The sequence below is a fragment of the Larus michahellis genome, chromosome 2, assembly GCF_964199755.1.
Source record: "Larus michahellis chromosome 2, bLarMic1.1, whole genome shotgun sequence".
NCBI classification, from domain to species: domain Eukaryota; kingdom Metazoa; phylum Chordata; class Aves; order Charadriiformes; family Laridae; genus Larus; species Larus michahellis.
The window spans coordinates 50,955,908-50,978,480 of NC_133897.1; the positions used below are offsets into that span (position 1 = coordinate 50,955,908).

The 22,573-nt window shown below is 38.0% G+C and overlaps 1 protein-coding gene across 4 annotated transcripts in view; it reads right to left on the reverse strand.

The window, feature by feature from the left end:
• Positions 1–22,573, reverse strand: part of UBP1 (upstream binding protein 1) — a 39,745-nt gene that overhangs the window by 11,562 nt on the left and 5,610 nt on the right. For 2 of the 4 annotated variants that reach the window (XM_074575339.1, XM_074575338.1), the window contains exons 2-8: positions 17,676–17,827; positions 10,703–10,779; positions 8,609–8,714; positions 7,878–7,984; positions 5,998–6,150; positions 5,736–5,846; positions 5,079–5,186 (exon numbers count right to left, since the gene is read on the reverse strand). In XM_074575339.1, coding sequence (XP_074431440.1) covers positions 5,079–5,186; positions 5,736–5,846; positions 5,998–6,150; positions 7,878–7,984; positions 8,609–8,714; positions 10,703–10,779; positions 17,676–17,827 — 814 coding nt within the window. The remainder of the gene's footprint in view (positions 1–5,078; positions 5,187–5,735; positions 5,847–5,997; positions 6,151–7,877; positions 7,985–8,608; positions 8,715–10,702; positions 10,780–17,675; positions 17,828–22,573) is intronic. The other 2 variants (XM_074575341.1, XM_074575340.1) reach the window with 1 other exon arrangement.

Here is a 22,573-nt window from a genome sequence, read left to right on the forward strand (position 1 = left end):
ACGCAGGAAGACACATATTTGAAATACTTCAAAAAAGAAAATCTCAACCCAAAGCAAGTAGCCTTTCTTCTCCTATACGCACACTTTCCTACCCTGTCTCCTCTTGGAGCAAAACTGTTACTAACTATCCACTGAGACTGAATCAGTTGGTTAAAAAAAAAAAGTAGTAGTAATAATACTACTACAATATGCCCATTGGCTCAGTTCTCCTTTCTTTTGTCTTATAAAGGGAAAACGAGTATTTGAGCACTGTGAATTTAATTCTGAAAGGTTCAAGGAACAAAGAAGCCTAGCATTAAAAAAAAAAAAAAAAGCTACAGCATATATTCTTCAAGTGTCTTCCAGCAATTAACCCAATCTACTTATGCTTTCGGTATCACTCACATGCACAACTGTCCCACACTTCACAAACCCATCACGTTCAGAAGCAGGATTAGACAAATTCCTCAGCATCAAATCCATTAACACTAAAAAGAGTTTCTAACATCCTGCACGACGATTCTGGACACTGGGAGGGTTACAGGGGGAACGGATCACGGAAAGTGGCAAGGCTTCCCTGCTGCAGCTTTTCTTGAAACAGCATCTGCAATTGCCACTGCCAGCGACAGAGCACTGGACTCCGCAGACTCGCGGTCTGATTGATCAGGATATTTCTTATATTCCTAAGTTGTTTTTGAGGTCTCAAGACTGCCTGACCTCCATTACTAATACACTGATACAATGCTACTAATGCAACAACTGTAGTCTGGAAGTAACGCCTTTATTTCCAAACTAATTAATTCTTGAAAAGGAGGAAATTATTTTGGTTTCACATCTTTGACATTCTTCTGTGTAGGACTTGAATGAAGTTATGAAGTGTTGACCAATGGATTCACTGAGTTAAAAAGGAAGACAGGAAATCTAAGTATGACTTTTCAGACTCAGGATATGTACCAGTTCAACTCAGAACGTTCCTTACATCTAAAGAATTGCAAAAATTCAAGTTATTCTAAGCCACTGTTTAATATCATTTCCCTTCCTACTTCAAATCTACCTGAATCTGCCCAAATTCATGCTTTACAAGAGAGTACAACTAAACTTTGGCAAAGAACTCCATACTATATTCAAATACCGAATCAACATGAAAAAAAAAGTTTGTTCTCCAAATTAGTCTTATTATACTTGGTTACGCAGCATCATCTTTAGAGAATAGGGCCGCAATTTTATTATACATGGGACAGATCTTTTTCAAGAAAGCTATAAAATACAGGGTTCTTGCCCCAAACAACCGCAGTTGTTGTTGGCAAAAGCAAAAAAACTTTTGCTCATATAGGCCTTAGTATTTTGAATGCAGAAGTTATTCCCAAAATGTGAAGTCACCCACACTACATATCCTGTATGCTACTGATACTGCTATACGAAGTATAGATGTACAGAGAAATAAACTGAAGAAATACTATATGCTTGTTACTAAATTAGTTTTGCTCCAGCTCCACTTTCTGACTCTCGTAGCCTCTAAAAGGTTTTATATTCTAAATTTAAGTCACTTACAGGGAATATTTAACTTCTACACCAATCTTTCATGTCCAAAACTTGACGTTCCAATTTATTTCAAGGTCTATACCTAGAAGTCTTCTAATTCTAACTTCCATGTGCCCTATAATCAGCTCTATCTGCAAAAAACAACCATTTGACCAAGTTTAATCAAATTGTAGCTTTATATATTCTAGCTTGTGACATGTAACATAATATATACTAATACAAAAATCAACCAAGATACTACAGACAGAAAAAAGTGCAAAGGCCTAACTATCACAATACAGATTTGCCTGTTTTTTCAAATTCAAAGCAGAGGAGAGATTCTGGTGGGGGTTTTCCTCTTCTTCTTTAGATACGCTCAGCTTCTATATATTTGGATGAAAGGGAAAAAATAAAGTTCCTCCTTCATAAAATGGCCCCTGGATAAAAGTCACCCGTGTATCCACTCAGAGGTCCAGAAGGCAGTGTTAAATTTGTAGCCTTTCATCTCTATAGAAAAAGAGGAAAATCAACGCTCCATAGCACGCGAGAGAGTCTTAACAAGTAGTTAACTATGCGTATGTCTGTTCGGAAAATACTGATATATCAGTATAAATACTGCAGAAATTGCAGTGAATGCACTGAATTTTGAATCAGATGAATATTAAAATAGAGTAATGGAAAAGTATATCTAGATGGCATTCGTATGAAAATGAATGAGAAGGAAAAGATGGGTGATGGTAGTTAGAAAAAAGTCTCTGGTTTTCAGGAAAGGACAGAAGAAGAGCAGAGCAGAATGACAATTCAGAAAGGAAGCTTCACCCAACTCTCAGTATTGTGTTAGAATCCCAAATGAATTAAATTGGAAAGAAAATATATTAGATTCAATGTTTTCTGAAGGAAGCACAGTAAGAAACCAATCTGTCCAAATTGGATTGTGGCTAGGATGAAATAAATCGGGGGGGGGGGGGGCAGGGGGGGCTGGGAGAAACAAAATTGGAAATATCCAGCAAAGAGAACACCAGAATCTCAGAGGGGCAAAATAAAAAAAGCCAACATACAAAATGAGATGCAAAAGATAAGGAAGAAAAAAGAGTCTATGTAATACTTTAGGTGTAGGAGGAAGATAACAATACCCAGCTTTAAAAAGGAGGAGAACTACAGACTGGATCTACTTAAATTTCTGGAATTCAATAAAAGATAACAAGAAGCTATTTCTGGGCATCCAGGAAGCCGCACTGGCGAAGTAACAGCCAACACTCTCAACTTTGACAAGAAAAACTCCAACCAATCCTGTTTTCCCTCTGTAATGGAGCGGTAGTTCCTAGCACATGTGAAGTACGTGATCTATCATATATAAAGACACAATATGTAAACCGGTGTCTATTCTCATAAGCAGGTCTTTAGTTTTTGTGTGTAAGCCCCTCTGCGATGGCTGTACTGCACACATGAGGTTAAGTCTGATAACGGCCAAACCTTCTGATGGCTACGTTTGGGAAGACAGATTTGCAAGGACAGAACTGCTTTAAGTAGAAACAGGCATCATCCCCTGTCCATATTTACAAGGCCCACAAGAATAAGCCTGTCTGGTGACATGAGAGGAAGGCTAATGAGTTGGTCTTCAAGATGTAGATCAGACATTCCTGTTGTAGATCAAGCAAACAAGTTGCACGCTCAACTTATACAGTTAAAACTAGTACTTAATGAGTGTATAGTGATTACCAAGGTTTCACTATGAATACCGCGAAAATAGCGTTTCATGGTATTTTTTTATGGGCTTGGTGATTTCTAATAATTTTGCTAATTATAAAAATCGTTGTCATGATGGAATGGGTTATGTGTTAAATCTGCTAATGATACCAAATTAGCACAGCCGAAAGCATTTCATCCTACAGGAACAAAATTCAAAATGGTCTCAACAAACTGACCAAATGACCTCAAGATAAAATTGTATTAAGGGCAAATGCAAAAAGGGCATAGTCAGCTGCACAATTAAGAGAACCTGAAAGCCTTACATAGCTGTTATTCCAAAATAGTCTGTGGATCATCCTTCATCCCAGCCAAGAAGGGAAGAAATAAGCACACACACCCCTTCTCCTTTGGAAAAGGCATTAGAAGTCCAGTACTACCTGTCCTGCCTCAATTTTTCTTCACTACAATTAGGGTAATGCTCCCATCCATTGAACCCTAGTATTCAATGAGACTGTTAAGTTAGTAACAGTTTAGACAACTTTCAGGTATCATTTGGCTACAGTTTGTCCTATTCTGGACAAGAGATTTGTCATGTATTTTTAAAATACCTTTTTCTATTATTCTTCATATAAGCAATAATCGGTCAACAAAGTACTTAAAACAGCAGAAAGAGAAGAGAGCATGGGGAAAAAAAGAAAGTAGAAAGCCCTCCAAGGACCAGCTTCAAAAGGTGCTTCAGACCTGCTTTATAAGTGAAAGTGATAAAATCCTGTTTTCTCCTGTTTATACCTCGCCTCCAGGACCATTTGGAAGAAATAAAAGAATGTCTGCATTGCCAAAGAATGCTAAAGGTGCATCTTAAAAGAAAGAAAGAAAAAAAAAAAACAAAACCAACCATCAAGAAAAGCAGTCGGTAAATTTAGACAGCTCAGTGCTTAGTTTCAGGGGACAAAAAAATCCTCCAAAGAACCCATCTTAATATCACTTGTTCCCTCCCACCCAGTTACATGGTTTATAAACAACAAGAAGCATACACTGAAATATGTTATAACCTAAACCTTATACATCACTTTCACAGATCATAAACTAAATAATGTCTGAGGGACAAGAGTCAGACAGTCATTGCCTAAGCACTGCTGGGAAAGAGCTGTCAGCACAATACGTCTGTTCAAAGAACAGTCAAATAACTGTCTTCCACAGTCACATAATTAATTGACATTTAACCTTGCCAAATGGAAGATGCAGGATTGTTTTTCATCTGAAAAATGTAAGGTCTCAATGATATTGACCTTAAGAAACAGCATTTAAGGAATCTACAATGCTAACTGTTGACAGGAAGAGTGCACAGGATACGTGTTAGATTCATTTGGGGGGCACATACAGGGTTAGCACACACATGGCATAAAGACGAGCTGACTCTTCTGAACTGCATTAAACCTGCTTGGAGCACAATATGTAGATGGCTAAAGGAAAAATCAGTAACTAACGATCAACCTCTGCAACGCTACACAGCGTTTTAAAAATACCGATGTACATGGAAACTTATATTGAATGTAATACAAATATGGAACAAACGCTAAATTTCACTGTTCTTACTTCCACTAATTACAGACACACAGGAAAGCAAAAAGCTATTTAATTTAAAGTCACATAAATGGAAAGCTCTTGACTTTTAAAAGTTACACAGTCCCTCTGCAACAGTTTAAGTGTTAGATTTAGGAAGGATTCCTTTGCTGAAAACAAACATAGAGTAATTGGTATACATAAAAGTGCATAAAATTAAGACACAGCAATCAAAATATTTTTAGTTTATATTATGGAAGTTTCTCCTATATCTAACACTGCACAAGGTATCTTGCACAATGAAAAGGTAAGCAGAAGTCCCTTACACTGCCTCGCTTTGCCAGAGAATCACCGTAGTCTGCTGGCAAAGTCCGCTTGCTGGACTTTTTCTGCTCATGTTCAACTGCATCTTCAATTATAGGCTCAAGCCTCATCTGGACAAACACCAAAGATTTGGATCAATTTCTTTTCATTATACAGTGAGGAAAGATCTAAAAGCCTTTTAAAAACTTCCGAAATCTTTAGAAAACTGCATAGAACTCACTGATGTTTAAATAAAAAGAAAATGCAAAAACCTGAGGCTCTGGCCTTAAATTCAGTAATCTCCAAAAAGTAACACTTTGAAGCTCAGATTTGGCAGACAATTAAATTCTAGATTCCCCCCTCTTTTTTTTTTTCTGCTTTTCAGCTCCAAGGTTTTTAGATCTGTACCAAAAGACTTGCTCTAGGGTTCAGTACAGTCAGTCAAATAGCGTTCAATCTTAGTCTGTTTTAATACAAGCACGTATCAAATATCTAAATGAAAGTTTACTAAACAAAACCTTAAAATTTAACGTTGCTGTTCACTGGACAAGTTTCTCAAATAAAAAGCTTATCTTTGTGTAGAATTAATTCTTCCCCAACCCTTCCAAGACTGCAGCTAAGTTATAGGCTGTATCTATGTATTTCCTCCTCAGTAAGCAGATGCAATTCTATTTTCTTACCTCTGTAAGAACTGTGGTGTCATACGAAGGCTGATACTTTTCTTTTTCATGGGCAGTTCGCTTTTCCATCTTTTCTCTGTCTGTTTTCTGTTTCCTGTCTGCTCCTTTTGGCTAAAAATGAACAGTTACATGAACAAGAAAGCAGGTGGGAAATGGCTCTGTAATTGAAATCTGATCTCAGAAGTTAAGCAGTAATATAAAGATGTCCCCCATCTTTATGAGAGCTTCTGAGAGACTTGTTAAGGATGTTTTCTACTGTTACCTTAAAAACTTTGATTTGACAACTGGCTGAATGCAGATGATCTGTATATTCTCCATTTTCAGTCTGTTTAAAAGTGTCAACCTGAATCCTAAAAGGAACTCCTTTCTCTCCTCCATGTTTACGAGGGGTAAATTCAGTGCTGATACAATGTACCTGAAAAAAAACAACCAACAAACAAAAAGGACCCTCAGAAGTATTCCAGACATGAATTTTCATATGTGTTACTAACATCATATTCATTTTCTAAGGACAAATAACAAATGACCCAACCTATCTGAGGACCAAGCTGCATAACTAATGTTTTGTTCCTTTTATGCCCACATGCAAATGAAGCCAAAAACATTACATTTGAGCTGAGAGGGAAGAGGGGAACCAAGCGTGTTACCAAAATCTCTCCAAAAAGCAGAAGTCATTATAGATTCTTATTCAATGAGAACTTGATGGATCTTAAGAAAAATGTATGTGGATGACAGCTATATCTATCATGAATATAGGAAAAACTTTTTCAAGACACTATTGTCCAATGCCTTATAGCTAGAATAAACTTGTAATAAATATTATCAAAGCTATAGAAGGTCATTGACTGGAAGAGTTTCTAAACTCATGTGAAATCAGCGTATTTTCAAATATGCCCAATTTCCTGTACAAGTCAGCGGACTTTATCAGTATGTAATTGCCTCAAGCGCTACATCAGCCTGAAGACTGGGTTTATAAGCTAGAAACACCCCTAAAGAATATCTAAGGAGAAAATCAGTGTAACAGAGTTATGATGAATCTCACTGGACAGCGCTCCCAATTTTTTTTGCTTCCTTACGGAATTTTAAGCAAGCCACACACCATGGACAATAGCATATCCTGCACTCTCAATGACTACAATACTATCTTTTTATTTCCTGTGGCCATCAATAACAGAGAACCATAGACTGGGAACTGAAGCTTTAAGTGTAATCAGTCCTGCTATGCTTTGTTCTTTAGCCTTTACAGTAAGTGAACTACACTTGCAGAGTAAGAATCAGTTCCATTTTCCCTCGGTCTGTTATCACTTCTAAGGAAGCGCATAAACAAAAATATTCAATAGTTTCTCTCACAATTCTTCAAGGAGACTACATTTTAGTACTTGTGTAATTCTTACTAGAAAAAAATGTCTTCGATTGCACCAGATCGAAGTTAATTTACTGACAATGTGGAACTTAATCTATTTTGGCAGCCTCACTAAGAAATGCTCCTACCTCAAACTTTATACCTTTTCTTCATAATAGAAACGGATCTGAGACAAAAGCTAAAAATTCCAATGCAAAACCGAATATTCTATCTAAATAATTTCCAGAGAAAGGATGTTCAATTGCCCTGAATATCAATTCCATAAATAATAAAAACCCTACTACAAGGAAGCCTACTGACATAGTAAGAAACATCTTTGAACGTCTGATTTAAAACTCCCTTTGTAGCACGTTAATTTTCATTTTGTATCCTCCAGCTAAGCCTCTGCTGAAGCTCATCTCTAGGTCAGTGAGTGTCTCAACTAAAAAAAAAAAAAAAAATAGTAGTGACATTTATTTAGAGGGATATAAATTAATTCTAATACTCCATATAATTAACTATTTTAACCATAGCAGCTTTCCGCAAAGAGCTTTTTGAAAGCCTTTTATTTAAATTATTTTTAAAAGATGCTTGTATAAACTCAAATCAAGTTGAAAAACCTAATTAGGAACCCTTGTAGAAATAACAGTTGCTGTGAACCTGTGGGGTTTTTTTACAAAGCTGGTATTTAATGTCTATTCCACAAATAAGAAATCAAGCAGTCTCAGAGTGTTAATATACAACGGTTTGTGACCTGAAAGGCACCAAACACAAACATCCAGTCAAGTAAAGTTTCAAACCTGAATAAAAGCAGATGTACATTTTGTTGGATCCCACAAAAATTCAACTGCATTGAGCTGGCTTGGATTTGTCTTGATATCAATGACTCCAACAGACATTGGAATATCTATATTAAAATAAGTAGTATATATTTTAAAATAATCATCTTCCAAGAAAACACTAGAAATAAATTTTAATATAAGGTTACCATCAACAAACACAGTCAGCATGAAAAAAGGTGGTCTTTGGTGGCTTGCCCATAAGCCCATAAACAGTTTCTCAGGACTAATCTGAAGAAACTTAGTACTCAACATACAAAGTGCCTAGAGTTTCAGGGCGTTTTTTCATTCTCCTCCTCCTTTCCCTTCCCTTCCCTCCCCCCGCAGCTTATGCAACAACGATTATAAAGTTACGGAAAATAAAGAAACCACGTTAGTGTCATTTCCACAGTCTACTAGAGAAAGTTACTTTTGTCTGTGTTCTCCTAATTACTGTAAAATTTAGTAATCAAAATTAGAAAGATCACTAAATGTATACGGTTGCAGAGTAATCTTACTTCTGTTGCATTTAAAGATTTTAAATGAATGTGAAAGCATTAAGAACATTTATATTCAAAATACACACTATGACAAAGCAGCACGCAGAAAACTGGCCTGTGTTTTTTCACCAGCCCTAGCATAAATGTGACCATGATCAATTTAAATTTGGAAATTGAATTTCATACAGTGGCAGCAGATAGAAACAATTATACCTAAGTCGAGAAGTCTGTCCCCAGGGCGATTCCACTTCCAACCTTCTAGCTGCTGGTGCTCCGTATATTGCAACCTTCTGTCATGGAACACAACTCTTATAATACTCTAACAAAGAAGGAAACAAGCACCTGATGAGCCACAAAGTTACTATATGTTTAGAAAAAGCCTGAAGATAAAGCGTTAAAACATTCCAAAATAGCCTCAGTGCTGATAAATACGTATTTACAGCAAAAAATTTTGCAACCATCAGTATCCCAAAATAACCCCGGACACAGAAATAAAACTGAGCAGCAGGAGGTATTTGAAAATGTGGTAGAAACGCAAAAGAGAATTACACCTGATTGCATACTCCAAAGGTCACTATGAATTGCATGAATTGAACCGAGCAACACTGATGGCACAGTATCAACACCGTGCAGCCAACACCAACTTATTTTAGAAAACAAACACAAAAGAATTCATTTAGTTCTGAAAACCAGTGAATACAGATTGATGGCTTTTTTCACTGGGAATTCTGTGAACTTTTGTAGAAAGTTTTAAGAAATAAAATGAATTGAAAATTCCCTTCCTAGTATTTATACACATATTTACCACATATCTATTATTTTAATTAACAGTAATAATAAACAACTTCCAAAGTATTCCAACTATTCTAGCTGAAATATTAATCTAAAAATACTATGATATGATTAACTTTATTCAGCTAGAAGCAATTATCCAACAATACCTATTTTTACGACCAGTTCTGCTACAACTGTGCACTTAGTCATATTGAAGAAATGTTTCTATTCTGCTGCACGAATGCACAAAGTAATTTGTTATACAGAGGGGAAAAAATACTGTACACGTGAATTGCTACTGAACAAACAAAACGTAGACAAGTTTGCCTCATTTTTTTTCCATCAGTCTACAGTCTTATTGTTTGTATTAAAAGGGGATAAAAGCATCCAAAAAATCCAAGAACTTTTAAATGAAGCACCTCTTCAAGATACACTGCATTTCTTCGGTTTTATTTCAAAGAAAACAGAAAGCACATGTGCATGCGTGTGTACATGCACACACATACCGCTCCTTTTTCACTGCAAACTGGCAGGTTTGGAACTTGGAAATATCTGCAGCCACTTTCACCACCATTAAATGCCTTCTTTGCTAAAGTACCGGGATTCCAGTATTTAAGCGTTCGAAGTGTGAAGTTCATTGGTGCAGCATTACAATGTCTTGCTATGATAAAATTTACTTTTTTACTCTACTTTGTCCTATTCTATCTACCAAATGGCTCATCATCAATATACGAACCTATAACATTACAGCAGAGAGACACGCCAAAGTTACAAGGAAATAGGCAAAACAGTCAACATGCCAGGTTGTAAAAAGTTCTATAATTGAACTCACAAATCCCAGTTTTATGCTTGTGCTTAACACTTCCTGGAATGACCTCTGACCAAGCATCCCATAGGCAGATTGTTCCGGTGTACTTATGCCTACCACTGTCAAAATGACTTTAAAGTTTTTCCCTTCTTTCCCAATACCTGAATGAGATTTTTCAGGGAATTTGATAACATTGTCAGATGCTTGTAAGAAAAAAACCAAACCCCTTCCCTTCACCAGTTCTTTTAATAATTTGTACCATGAATTGGATGGTTTTTAGTCTGCCTCATTCTTATACTTCATGCAATTGGATTTCTCTCACCTAACTTTAGATATCTAAATTTGAGATCACTGTTACCACAGCTTCCTTTTACTCATCAGAAAGACACGGGCACGTTTAGTGGAGATTCATCTCATCTAATACAGATCAGACTGCAGACCTCATAAAGGATCCATGAAGTGACTAGCCCACCTTTAGCTGTCTAAAGTTACATGAAATTAACCCATTCTTAAAGGGGAAATGCATACATGTATATTCTTTTAATTTGTAGTAAACCTGAAACAACAAAACTAGGGATTAGGTTCCACCATGCCTATTTCCTTTATTGGTCAGATCAGCTGGTCCAGCTCTCTCCACGAATCAGAGTACAAGGTTAAGAACTATTCTTTCCATATGCAACCAGCAGAGGTTCATTAGTAATATTGTCTAGAGAACTTCAATTCACCTTCACCAGTTTTCCATTGATCTCTGGTATGTCTCCAGCTTTCCGATTATCTAGCATCCGTATCTCATAGGACTGACCTTGAAAGAGAAAAGAAAACAACTTTATCAGTAGAAGGGTCAGAGCAGAAAGCTATTTTGGGTTTAATGCACCTGAATTAGCTTTTGGTTCACAGCACACAAGAATACCGGCACCTGAAACGTCTGTTTAAGAGATTTTTATAACAAGGTTCACTACACAGCACAGGAATTAATGGAATAAAATGAAACTTTTTGGTCCCTTTAAAACTCCTCATACTTTCAAAGTTTAAGTATTTCATTTTACATGATGCGTAAGTACTTGTTTCTCTACTTTTTTTTCTGAAAAAAAAAAAAACCCCAAGCAAAACTTTTTCAAAGCTGAATACCTTTATTTTTGAAACTGATGAAAGGCAACATACTGAGAACCACAGACTGGTCTTCCAAAACAAACTCTTGCAGGGTTTTTATACTTTCCATGCAACATACATACCGCTCTCCCATGTTTAATTTTGTCCCTGTATCTGTTGCCTTTGTATGATTTTCAGGCTTTGTATGATTTTAGAAATAAGCCTTTAAAAGAGCCAGTTACTAGTAATTTCAAACAGGTATAATCGAAACTATCTTTCCAGTGAATTTGATGAACTGCTGTGCTTCAAAAGAGACAAAGCTTGAAGTAATTTATTTGAATGACAGGGATTTTTTTTTTGTTCCAAGGTGAGCAGCACATATTCATTTGCAAAATCACATTTCCCTAAATAAAATATAGGACAAAAGAGATTTCAAGAGGTTCACTAAGATCAAGTGCAGTAAACTCATTACCTTCTACATTACTCTCCAAACTTTACGCTCTAGTGTATACTAAATTTAAAAGACATTTATTGACTTGCCCTACAAGGTAAAAGTTCAGGTATCACACCCCTGAGAATGAGCAAATTATTTCTTCAACTCCTTTCACTGCTTCATAGACTGATGTTACCTCCAACTACGGACCATTTGGGTTTTGGGCTTTTTTTTGCTGTAATGCAATCAGCACATTTATGTATATTCTCTACACATGTACAGGCTTTTCTTTACCCCAGCAGCATTTGGTCATTGATGACATAAATCCGTACAAAAATTAAGTGAACCTAGTGGACCCGAGTAAAGCAGTAGATCGTTTCTTCTCCTGTATTTAACAGGAGGGAATTTTTTCCTGTTAGTGAGATTTGTTCAATTGCCAGGGTTATTTTACTCACACAGATATAACCTATGTAAGTCCATCTGCATTTATAGACAGCATTTTGTTTAATCTAGCACTACTAATAAAACTTTTACAAGTGTTCTCTGTTCTTTTTTTTTTTTGAGGGGTGAGGCTGTATTCTGACTGCTTGCTCAACAAGTGTTGCCAACCTTCTACAGGTACACAATAATATTAACACCGAAGATTTGATGAAGGTAAAAATCCAGGAATACCTGACTCAAAAATAGCACAGGAAGTTTTCAACACAACGGGACAGACACGTTCCATTCTGCAGTTTTGGACATGTAGCTGCTCTGAAAGCATGAAAAGCACCACAACACTGATTTTAAGTCATTTCTGTATGAGACCTATAGATGCTAATTTCTCTGCTCTTTCCCGAAGAGTAGTCACAGGAGCAAGGCGACATAAGGTGCTAGGAAGTTTTACTGCCCACTGTTTAACACTGAAACTGCAGTACCTTCTTTCACAAAAATCACAGAATGATCATTTGTAAGGGACTTCTGGAGGTCATTATGTCCATCCCCCCTGCTCAAGCAGAGCCACCTAGAGCCAGTTGCCCAGGACCAAGCCTGTCTGCTTCTGAGTATCTCCAAGGATGCTCATCCAGCCCATACTTCATTAGCTTCTCTACAAGGACCTTATGCGAGAAAATAGCAAAAGCCTTACTGAAGACAATGACTTGTGGACAATACCCACTGCTCTCCCCTTGTCTACTAAGCCAGGCATTTCATCACAGAAGTTCATCAAGTTGGTCAAGCATTACTTCCCCTTGGTGAATCCATGATGACTATTCCTGATTACTTGCTTGTCTTTCGTATGCCTGGAAAGAGTTCCCATCAGCTTCCTGGGGATAGAGATGAGGCTGACCAGCCTTTAGTTCCCTGGGGCCTCCTTTTTGAAGGTCAGAGCAATGTTTGCTTTCCTACAGTCCTCAGGCACCTCTCCCTAGTCACCATGATCATTCAAAGACTATCAAGAGTGGCCTCACAAGGACATCTGATAGCTCCCTCAGCACTCATGGGTGCCACCCATCAGGATGCATGGATTTATCTATGTCTAGTTTGCTTAACTATTCTGTGACCTTCTCCTCTTCTAACAAGGTTACATATTCCTTGCTCCAGACTTCCGCCCTGATCTCTAGGGCTAGGGATTCCTGAAAGCCAGTCATGCTAGTAAAGACTGAGGTAAAGAAGGCATTCAGTACTTCAGCCTTTTCCACACCATGTGTCATCAGGGCCCCTGTCCTGTTCAGCAGGGGGCCCACATTTTCCATAGTCTTCCTTTCACCACTTACATACTTACAGAAGACCATCTTGTTGTCTTTGACATTCCTCACCAGATTCAATTCCAGCTACGCTTTAGCTTTCCTGACTGCATCTCTGCATGCTTGGACAGTGCCCAAGCATTCCTCCCAGGTTACCAGTCCCTGCTTCCACCTTCTGTTTGGCTACTTTTTGTGTTAAGAGTTTTACCAGGAGCTCCTTGCTCATCCATGCAAGCTTCCTACCATTTTTGCCTGACTTGCTCCTCACTAGGATCCACTGCTCGAGGCTGGAGGCAGCGATCCTTGAATATTAACCAGTTTTCTTGAGCCCCTCTTCCCTCCAGGGCCTTATCCCATGGGACTCTACCAAGATCACTGAAGAGGCCAGAGTCTGCTCTCCTGAAATCCAGTGATGTGATCTTGCTCTCTGCCGTGCTTCCTCATCTCAGGATCCTGAACTTCATCATCTCATGGCAAGCCTTCGACATTCACATCCCCATTGAGCCCTTGTTGTATGAGGTATAGTGGAGCACCTCTCCTGACTGGCTCCTCTATCACTTGGGTCAGGAAGTTGTCAATGCTCTCCAGGAAACCCAGATTGCTCATGCCCTGCTGTGCTGTCCCTCCAGGAGACATCAGGGTGGCTGAAGTCCTCCTATAAGAACCATAGCCTGTGAACATGAGGCTACTCCTAGCTGTTCACAGAAGGCCTCGTCTGCTTGTTCTTCCTGGTCAGGTGGCCTATAGCAGACACCCATTAAAATGTCGCCCATATTGTTCTGCTCTTTAATCCTTACCCATAAACTCTCAGTTGGCTCATCGCCCATCCCTAGGCATAGCTCCAGGCATTCCAGCTGTTCTCCCACATAAAGGGCAATTCCCCCTTCTTTATCGCCTTGCTCTGCCTTTCCTAAAGAGCCAGTATCCCTCCACTGCAACACTGCACTCGTGCAAGCCATTCCACGTCTCCACAACCTCAAGAGGATTACAGCCCTACAACTGCACACAGATATCTTAATTCCTCATGTTTTATTTTCCATGCTGCTTGCATTAATGTACATGCACTTCAGAGAGGCACCCCACCATTCTAATTCCCCAGAAAGGTTTTGGGGGTTTCATCATAATGGTGCTTCACAGGCAGTTACTTGCTTACACCCAAATGCCGGAGGTGAGCCTGTTTAAGCCTCCTTTTGTTGATTTTGCGTTCCCTTTCAGGAACGTCACTCCAGGCCCTTTGGTCATCAACCACGTCCATCACTCCCTCACAGTGCTGCTGAAAAATCTCTCCCTCCCGTGTCGTTCCTACTTCCAAGCCCTCCTTTTACCAGCTCAGCCATCACACTGGCAAAGGTACTTTTGCCCCCCTTACTGAGGTGGATCCCATCTCTCCCAAGCAGTTCTCTGCATTCACAGAACTACAAGCCCAGCTGCACTGTGTAAACCAACCTAAAGAATGCTTCCCCTTTAAAAACAATTCTCTTCCATACCATTTCTGATACTCAATATACATCTAGATGAACAGCAGCCAACCCAGAACATTGTCCTACACCTCTGATATGCATTCTCAATGGACTCATTTAACAGATTTTACAGTTAGTAAGAACCCTGCAAACCCCTGAACAACCAACCATCACCACTCCAAGATCTGAACTTCTAGAATCAGCTTCAGCTGAAAACCTAATCACTTTAAATATTCCATCAGCTCACAGAATATCTCAAGATGGAAGAGACCCATAAGGCTCAAGTCCAACTCTCTGCTCCCCACAGGACTACCTAAAACTAAATCATATGACTAAAAGCATCATCCAGACACTCCCTGAACTCTGAATGACGCTCTTAGCTATTCCAATTAAAATACTTACTGACAGAGGGTACAGTCAGGGCTTGCTTAAATATTGCCTTAGGAAACGTCACCATAGCTTAACAGACAGGGCAAATGTTCCTGTTGCATCTGGTATTCCCAATCCAGTAAACTAAGACAAGTGCTGATGAAATTAAAGAGGGTATTTGCTCTCTACGGTACTCCCTATTCACAATCCTCTTGAAAATGATTTAAGGCAAGACACTGCCTGATAACGGGGCCAAACTAGAAACCAGATAACTGACGTGACCAGGATTAAAATTACTATCTTTCTAGAGGACTTAATCCGACTCTTTACACAGTTGTATCACTATCAGTACAACTCAGTGTGGCAAACTGATCCTTATTTTATGCTGGCTTCAGTATGAAAGATGTCATATCTCAAAACTATCCCAAGATTTATTATTTTTTTTTACATACACACATATATACACACACACTAACAGTTTATAAAGAATTTTTTAGGAAAAAGTCTTAACCTAGGCAGCAAATGTATTGTCTTTCTGTCTGAAGTATTATCACAGCAGAGAAATTGGCCAAGTGGGTTTTTCTCCATATTTATTTAGAAAAAGGGTATACCAATGCTTTCATCTTTCAACATCAGATAAAATTACCTAGGACACTGAAAGCCAGCAAAACTTCTTTGCAAAAGAAATCTTTATATTAAAACAGATTTTCAAGGGCAGACGAAACATTTACAGTTATTTCAGTGAGTATCACGCAAGCTCTTCTCAGCAGCGAGACAGCAAGCACTTTCTTCCTTCAGCTTGCTGCCTTGTGCTGGTTCCCCAGCACACTGAGCTGACCTTCAAGCTTTGTGTTTGGTCAGGGAGGCTGGATCCCAGCACTCAAGAAAACAAAGTATAATTCTACAGAGTTTAAAGTTTATAAAATTTGGAAGTTTTTTTTAAACAGTGCAAAGCATCTTGCTGGTCCAGCATAACTGCTGCAATTGTACTGTTTTCTCCTGAAGAGTGCACTCAGGGTACAAAAAGTGGTAAAAACTAAAGTAAACCTAACGAAGCACACAGCTGAACTATGTGATCACACGTTGATCTTGATAAAGAACTTCCATTATTCTCATTAGTAGAAGAGCCAAGTAATATCTAAAGCATATTTATAGACAAGCTGGATACTGCAAGATGAAGCACTTAGCAACTTTATTACATAGAAAGCGGAAAAGGATGCTTTGTCATCATGTCAGTATGAAATTAAATACAATCAGCTTCACACATTTTAAGGCCTCAGTACGTAGTCAAACACTTCCAGGTATGAAATGCATCACCAGAAGTTCATGCTACTAGAAGCCTTTCAACTTGAGCAAAAAGGATATCCTATCAAGAAAACACACATGTAAAATATACAAATTCTATAACATAGTAAAGCAATTAATAAGTTAAGTAGCTCACAAAGACCAATGAAAATTCATCAATACATATTTTAATGTGTCCTCTTAGCTGCACACTAAAGTAGTACAGTGCTCAGAGAAGCACACAAGCTAAGATTAATTGTACCAAAACACGGTAGGAGATGGAAAAGAAATGGTGAATGTGATTTTTTTTTAAATTGTTTTTATTTTTCATACAAACTGTGCTGTGGGACTGTGTCTTCTAATTACAGTGCTATCTATTGAGATATTTTGGATAGAAGTCCACAAAGAAAAGAAAAAGTAAAATTAAATCTAGAAACAGTGATCATAGAGTCGAGGCGGGGGGGTGGGGGCAGTGTACAAAGCCATTGATATGGTCCAAAACAAATGATAAATGGTTTTATTTGAGTTCAGAATACTAGCTGACTACACTTAAGACACCAATGTCATTTCCAGAGGAGAGGAAGGTTTTATCACATGGCAATGACTACATTCAGATTGTTTTACCCAACAGGCAGTGCCCTCTGTAGAAGGAAAACCAAATTTCATGCAAATCAACCACAGGGTATGAGGAAAAACCAGCAAAACTCACGTGAAGCAATTATCTAGTGAATTCGTGATAAACGTAGACAGACAATAGTGAAACATACGCAAACTCCAAAGGTAACTACAAAGGTAGCTACACTTGTGCTCATGTTTCAAACATAATACTATTCTGAGTAGATATGTATAGCTAATTTGAGAGCAATTAAAGCGTCCTCTGTTTGAAACAGTTTTTATTTAGGGATTGACATTTTACCATTTATTATGACTTTTTAGGCGTGTCTGTGCGTACCTGATGCAAATATCATCCAATTAACTTGCTATTATTGAAACAGGAATGCAAAATTAATCTTGTATTTTAAGCTACAACTACCGGAAGTTTGTCTCCTAAATGCTCTGTCAGCTTCATTTTATAGGGGGAGATAGGGAGATAGGGAGAGGGGTAACACTCAGAGCAGAAAAAAAAACCAAAAAACAGGCTCTAAAGGGAAAGCAATGACAGACTATAGCTATGAGTCTGCAAGTTGGACAGAACAGGACTAATATGCAACCTCATTTTTGACATGAATTTATTTTGGATGTACCCACACGTATCAAAACATGGAATACAATTCCAGGTTTAGACTTGCACCACAAGCTGCATTCACTATCGTTATGCCTGCAATGTAGGTATACCAACCTTGATTCAAGTATGTAAGAGTTTCATCATATAATTTTACTGCTGGAGATGTTGCAGCACACATAACATACTGGAAGGGTGGATGTTTGGTCTCATTTTCTTGTGGAAGGCTGGAATCTTCCTGTTTGAAAATAGGCAGTGCCAAAACATCACTGAAAAGAACAAACAAATAACTTTGTGAGACTGGTGGCCCTGTTTTGCCTGAAGGTAAAGAAAAAAAAAGTTAGTGACTTACAAAAACCACAGCAGAATATGTACAGAATTGTGTCACTGAGTTTATTAGCTAAACCAATGAGAGCAGAATCCAAAACATTTTCCAGCAAAATTTTAGGCTAGGATATGTAAACAATGCTCTTGAGACCAAAGCAGACAATAAACAAAGTTGTGCCAGTACTCTGAAAATTCAATCTTCAGTTCTTTTCTTCACTGAAAAAACTCAGTTTACTCTTAACTATTCACCTGTCAACATAGGCAAGCTCACCTAATACGCATGCAGCTGAGAGCAATGCGTATGCAATTGCATGCAATGCTTTTCTCTTCAAAATAATGTATTCACGAAAGTAAGTTACTTACACTGTAAAAATCTTTCTCCCCACTTAGTATAATTGTATCTAACTAATAATTCTGTTGACATTGAAGATTTTTCAATCTTCACTTATTTAAGGCTTTAGCACACTGAATAGCACAAAAATGATCAAGCAGCAGATTCACAAAACACAAGTTAAACAAAGCGTATGCCAAGGTTCACTTCACTTACAGGCATAAGACTACCAGAAAAACTTTGGAAATGCAAAGTCTCTGAAGAAGAGAGAGAAATCCATGTTGTTCACAGCTAAGAGAGACAGCTTCACCACAACCAGCAAACACATCTGCTTTCCACAGAATTAAATATCCCATATTAGCAGTAGATTTGTTTTCCTTGTATACAATGATCTTTCGTAAATAAAACTTCAGGGAGATTACAGAGTTCTGTTCAAAGACAGCATTTTTCTAGCACTGAGTTTTTGTTCGTGATGAAATTCTTATCTGCAGAACCATGTTCTTTGAAAATTAGTTTCTAAACTGAAGTAAGATTTCTCACACCACCTCACTTGTTGATTCAGTTTTAAATCTACATGTATCTTTCGTTTCTCTTGCATCGATCACAATCACAGATCCAATGTATTTTGTAAAAGAATTATGTCTTATCCGTATTGCACTATTACTTACACTTTGTACCCTAAAATTTTTGAAGTAAAATTATTTTTTGCTGTTCCTCATTTCTGAGAGCACCTACAGAGAACTCTAATTCCACTTGAATTCCAGCTCATATCTGAAGAATCAAAAAGTATCATAATCAATCTAAAAAGTGAAATTACAGCCAATATTTTTGTGTCACAGAAGGCTATAGTATAGACTTGGTCTATGAAGTATTAGGTGTGAGGGTGCAGCTGGGGCACCCCAACTTTTCTTTCAGAGCATGTGCCGCATACAGCAAGGTAAAGGCCGGCCACATCATATTCCACTCCCCTGGCTACCTGGAAGAAGATACATTGACCTGAAAGACGAAATACTTATGAACAGTGGAAAAGTTTAAGAAGTTTGTCTATACCTTGTAGAGACTGTACAGTCTCTCCCAAAAATAACAACTAGAATTTAAGAAAAAAAAAAGACATATATACAGGTTCCTTTCCACTAGGAAAAAAACACAGGACATGCTACAAACAGGCACGAAAGCAGGACACGGCAGGATACTGTCCAAAAAAGCAGTACGAGCCTGCTGAACCATATCATAGCTACTTCTGATGCCAGCTCCCCAAACCAGAGCCCAGAGGAGGCTGTACTCAACTAGTTACAAAGGAAGATAACACGAAATACCAACTTATGAGAAGCAGACACTGTTAAAACAGTTGACTTATATAGACAAAAGGAGCATCCTATCCAGAAGTAGGACAAAAAGCTTCATAGATCGGTGTACTGCTGCTACTTGAGGACGACTCAGAAGAAACAGCTAGGTGCTTCATGCCTTGATGTCAGTCAAAAGGGCAGCCCAACACAAGAGGGAGCACTGCGACAGCCAGAGAGAAGCATCGTCCCAAGAGAAGACTTCTACACCAGGTACCCATGCAGTCATCACACACTTTGGCACATAAAACACCAGTTAGTGTTTTTATGAAGAGGAACTTTAAAATGGAAAGAACACGGAAACAATAACAATGTTTAAAATACACACATAATAGTCAAAGTGCAACAAAGAAGGCATGCAACGTATCTCACCAAATAAATAACCTGTAATTCTCGACTAAGCGCTTGCTTTCACATAACACACAAGATTAAAAAGAGAAATCTTTTGTGTATTTATGAAAAATATCTTTCAATCCTTCATTTTCCACCCACAATTTAAAGATAAAAATACATCTGGTCTGGCTTAAGAATGTGTGTTGTCATTAATGAACTAGATAAATTAACAGACAAGGCATTGGAAGCCAACAAATACAAATGGAAGACAAATTTAGCCAGCTTTAAACCTGCTTGTGCTAACACTTACAAAGTGGTAATGACTAACTGCCACTGCAAAAGAAAAAAAAAAAAAAAACACAAAAAAACCCACAAAAGACATCCAACTCCTCAACCCTACAGTTTAATTGTATAGAGAGCATAATGCACGTTCTTAAATGCCGCCATTCCAAAAAAATGCTCCAGCAAACAGCGCGAGGCAACTCTAAGAATCTTCCTTTATTTTCCCGAATAAAAACATACATTTTTCTCAAAAAAGAAAGTCTTCTGGGTACTAGTCCATTCCAAAGGAAAAAAGAAGTCAATGCAATTTAAAACTCCTTCCTAGACTGTCTTAAAATAAATACCATTTAAATAACATTTTGATTTGTTCACTCACAAAGAATGAAATAGGGTATTCACATTTAAGCATACACTTGTTCCCATCTAAAAACACATAAAAGCTGCAGGCAATTAAAAAGAGTCAGTAATTATGAATAAAATATTTTAAAGTGCCAGTGATCAAGAAATGTTGACTGATTTAGAACCAACTATGAATTCCTCTTAAAAAAAAAAGTCATCTATCTTTTCTGACTTTCAACAAGGAAGCTGCTATGAAGCGACTGGTCTATCCTTCAGTCACCATGGTACAGCAACAGAGGATAACCAGTTTTATTTGATACCTGTGAGCCTATGGTTCAGCAATGCAAAAGGTCTTCTGGGCAGTACTGGCATAAAGAATTTCTACCCCGTGAGCTGCTCCTTCCCTCCCCTTCCCCTCTACAAAATATCTTCCTGGGCTATGTTGGGATCTCTGTCAGTTCATAGCACAGCCCAACACAAAGCTACACAACTGAGGATGGTAAAAGCAGCTGATAAAATTCCTACTGTGGAGAAACCACCATCCTACCAAACATAACTTGAGGGCAGGCATAACGAGTTAAGCCCATTTCCCTCCTCATGACTGGCAGTAATAGGGATAATAGAATCAGGGAGTAAATTGCTAATGTCTATGTTTACCTTGGAAATCATTAGAAAAGTGCAGCTTTGAGAAATACAAGAATACAGAGAGCATTCCTCCCAGTTCTTTGAGTTCCAAATCCCCTGTTGTTTATTCTTATATTAGTTCAAATAGGGACCATCCTAATTTCACAGTGACAAGCATTTTCTACAAATAAAATTCAGCGCTCACACAGCACAGCTGAAGAAAAGATGCCAGGTGTACTCACAATTCAGAGTAGGAACCAGAAATTTAGTCTGTTAATAGTCCTCTTTACTTACACTGAAGAAAAGTATCTTGTAAGTGATAAACTCCATTTTATACGTGCTATTATGTAGATCATGTTCCTAAAAACTACAGAGATCCTAAGTGACAGTCTTTTTACCACCTCTAATGTTATACTGATTCTATTATAAGACACCCCCCCCCCCCACCACCCAAAAAAAAAAAAAACACCCACACAAAACAAAACAGGAGGCAGGTCAGCCTTCTCAGTTCTTGCTTTTCTTCCTCAGATCCCAGATACAATTTATACATTTATAATGAGCCAATGGCCTGTCAGGGCAACTAATCTGCCCCCCAGGAAGTCACTGGGAGCCTCCACCTTTATGTATACTTCAGCATCCTTTAGTCATTTTCCTGCTCACCTGGTGAAATTTGATTTGTGCTGGCCCAATGCAGATTAGTGACAGGCACTTTTACTGACACTTTGCTCAGGTTATTTAACATGGCAAAGAATCTCTTACCTGAACTGAAGCACCCACTGGCAGAGTTGCCCAGATGGAGGGAAAAATAAGTTCTCCAAAATAGCTACTGTTGTAATTATTTCAGGCTACAGGAGAAAAGAGCTTTAAGGGACTGATACTTTTCTTTTTCTGCCACTAATAACTTTTGATCTTGTGAAGTAAAATACTAATTTACTTCACTTGTCTCATTTAAGTGAACTTCGGACTATTACAAACAAGATGAGGTAAAAAACAGCAATGTTTGAAGACGTAGCATCTTTTGTTAAGACTTCTTCATATCATTTGAAAAAGCAGATCTATCAGGGTTTATGGCTCCGGATGGAAGGAACTCCAAATTTTTGAAACTATTAGCTCCAGTAAGAAAAGTCTTATCTCAGTCCCTCACAATTTGTTATCTAAAGCATTCAACTGAAAGTATTCTTTATTCCTAGACGGAGGAGAAAAATTTCTCAGAAAAACAGAAACAGTCTTTATTACACACATGACCAACACCCAATCTGAGCTAGCTATGCTACAGAAGTGGTGCATAAATGAAACTTCACCATACAAAAGCAGGAAGGCTTAGAAGAGGAAGAAAGGTCCATGTTAACACTTGAACGAAAGCATCCAGTGGGATGGATCACATATGATAAACTACCCTATATTATGCAGCCTACATGAGCATAATACAAGACCAC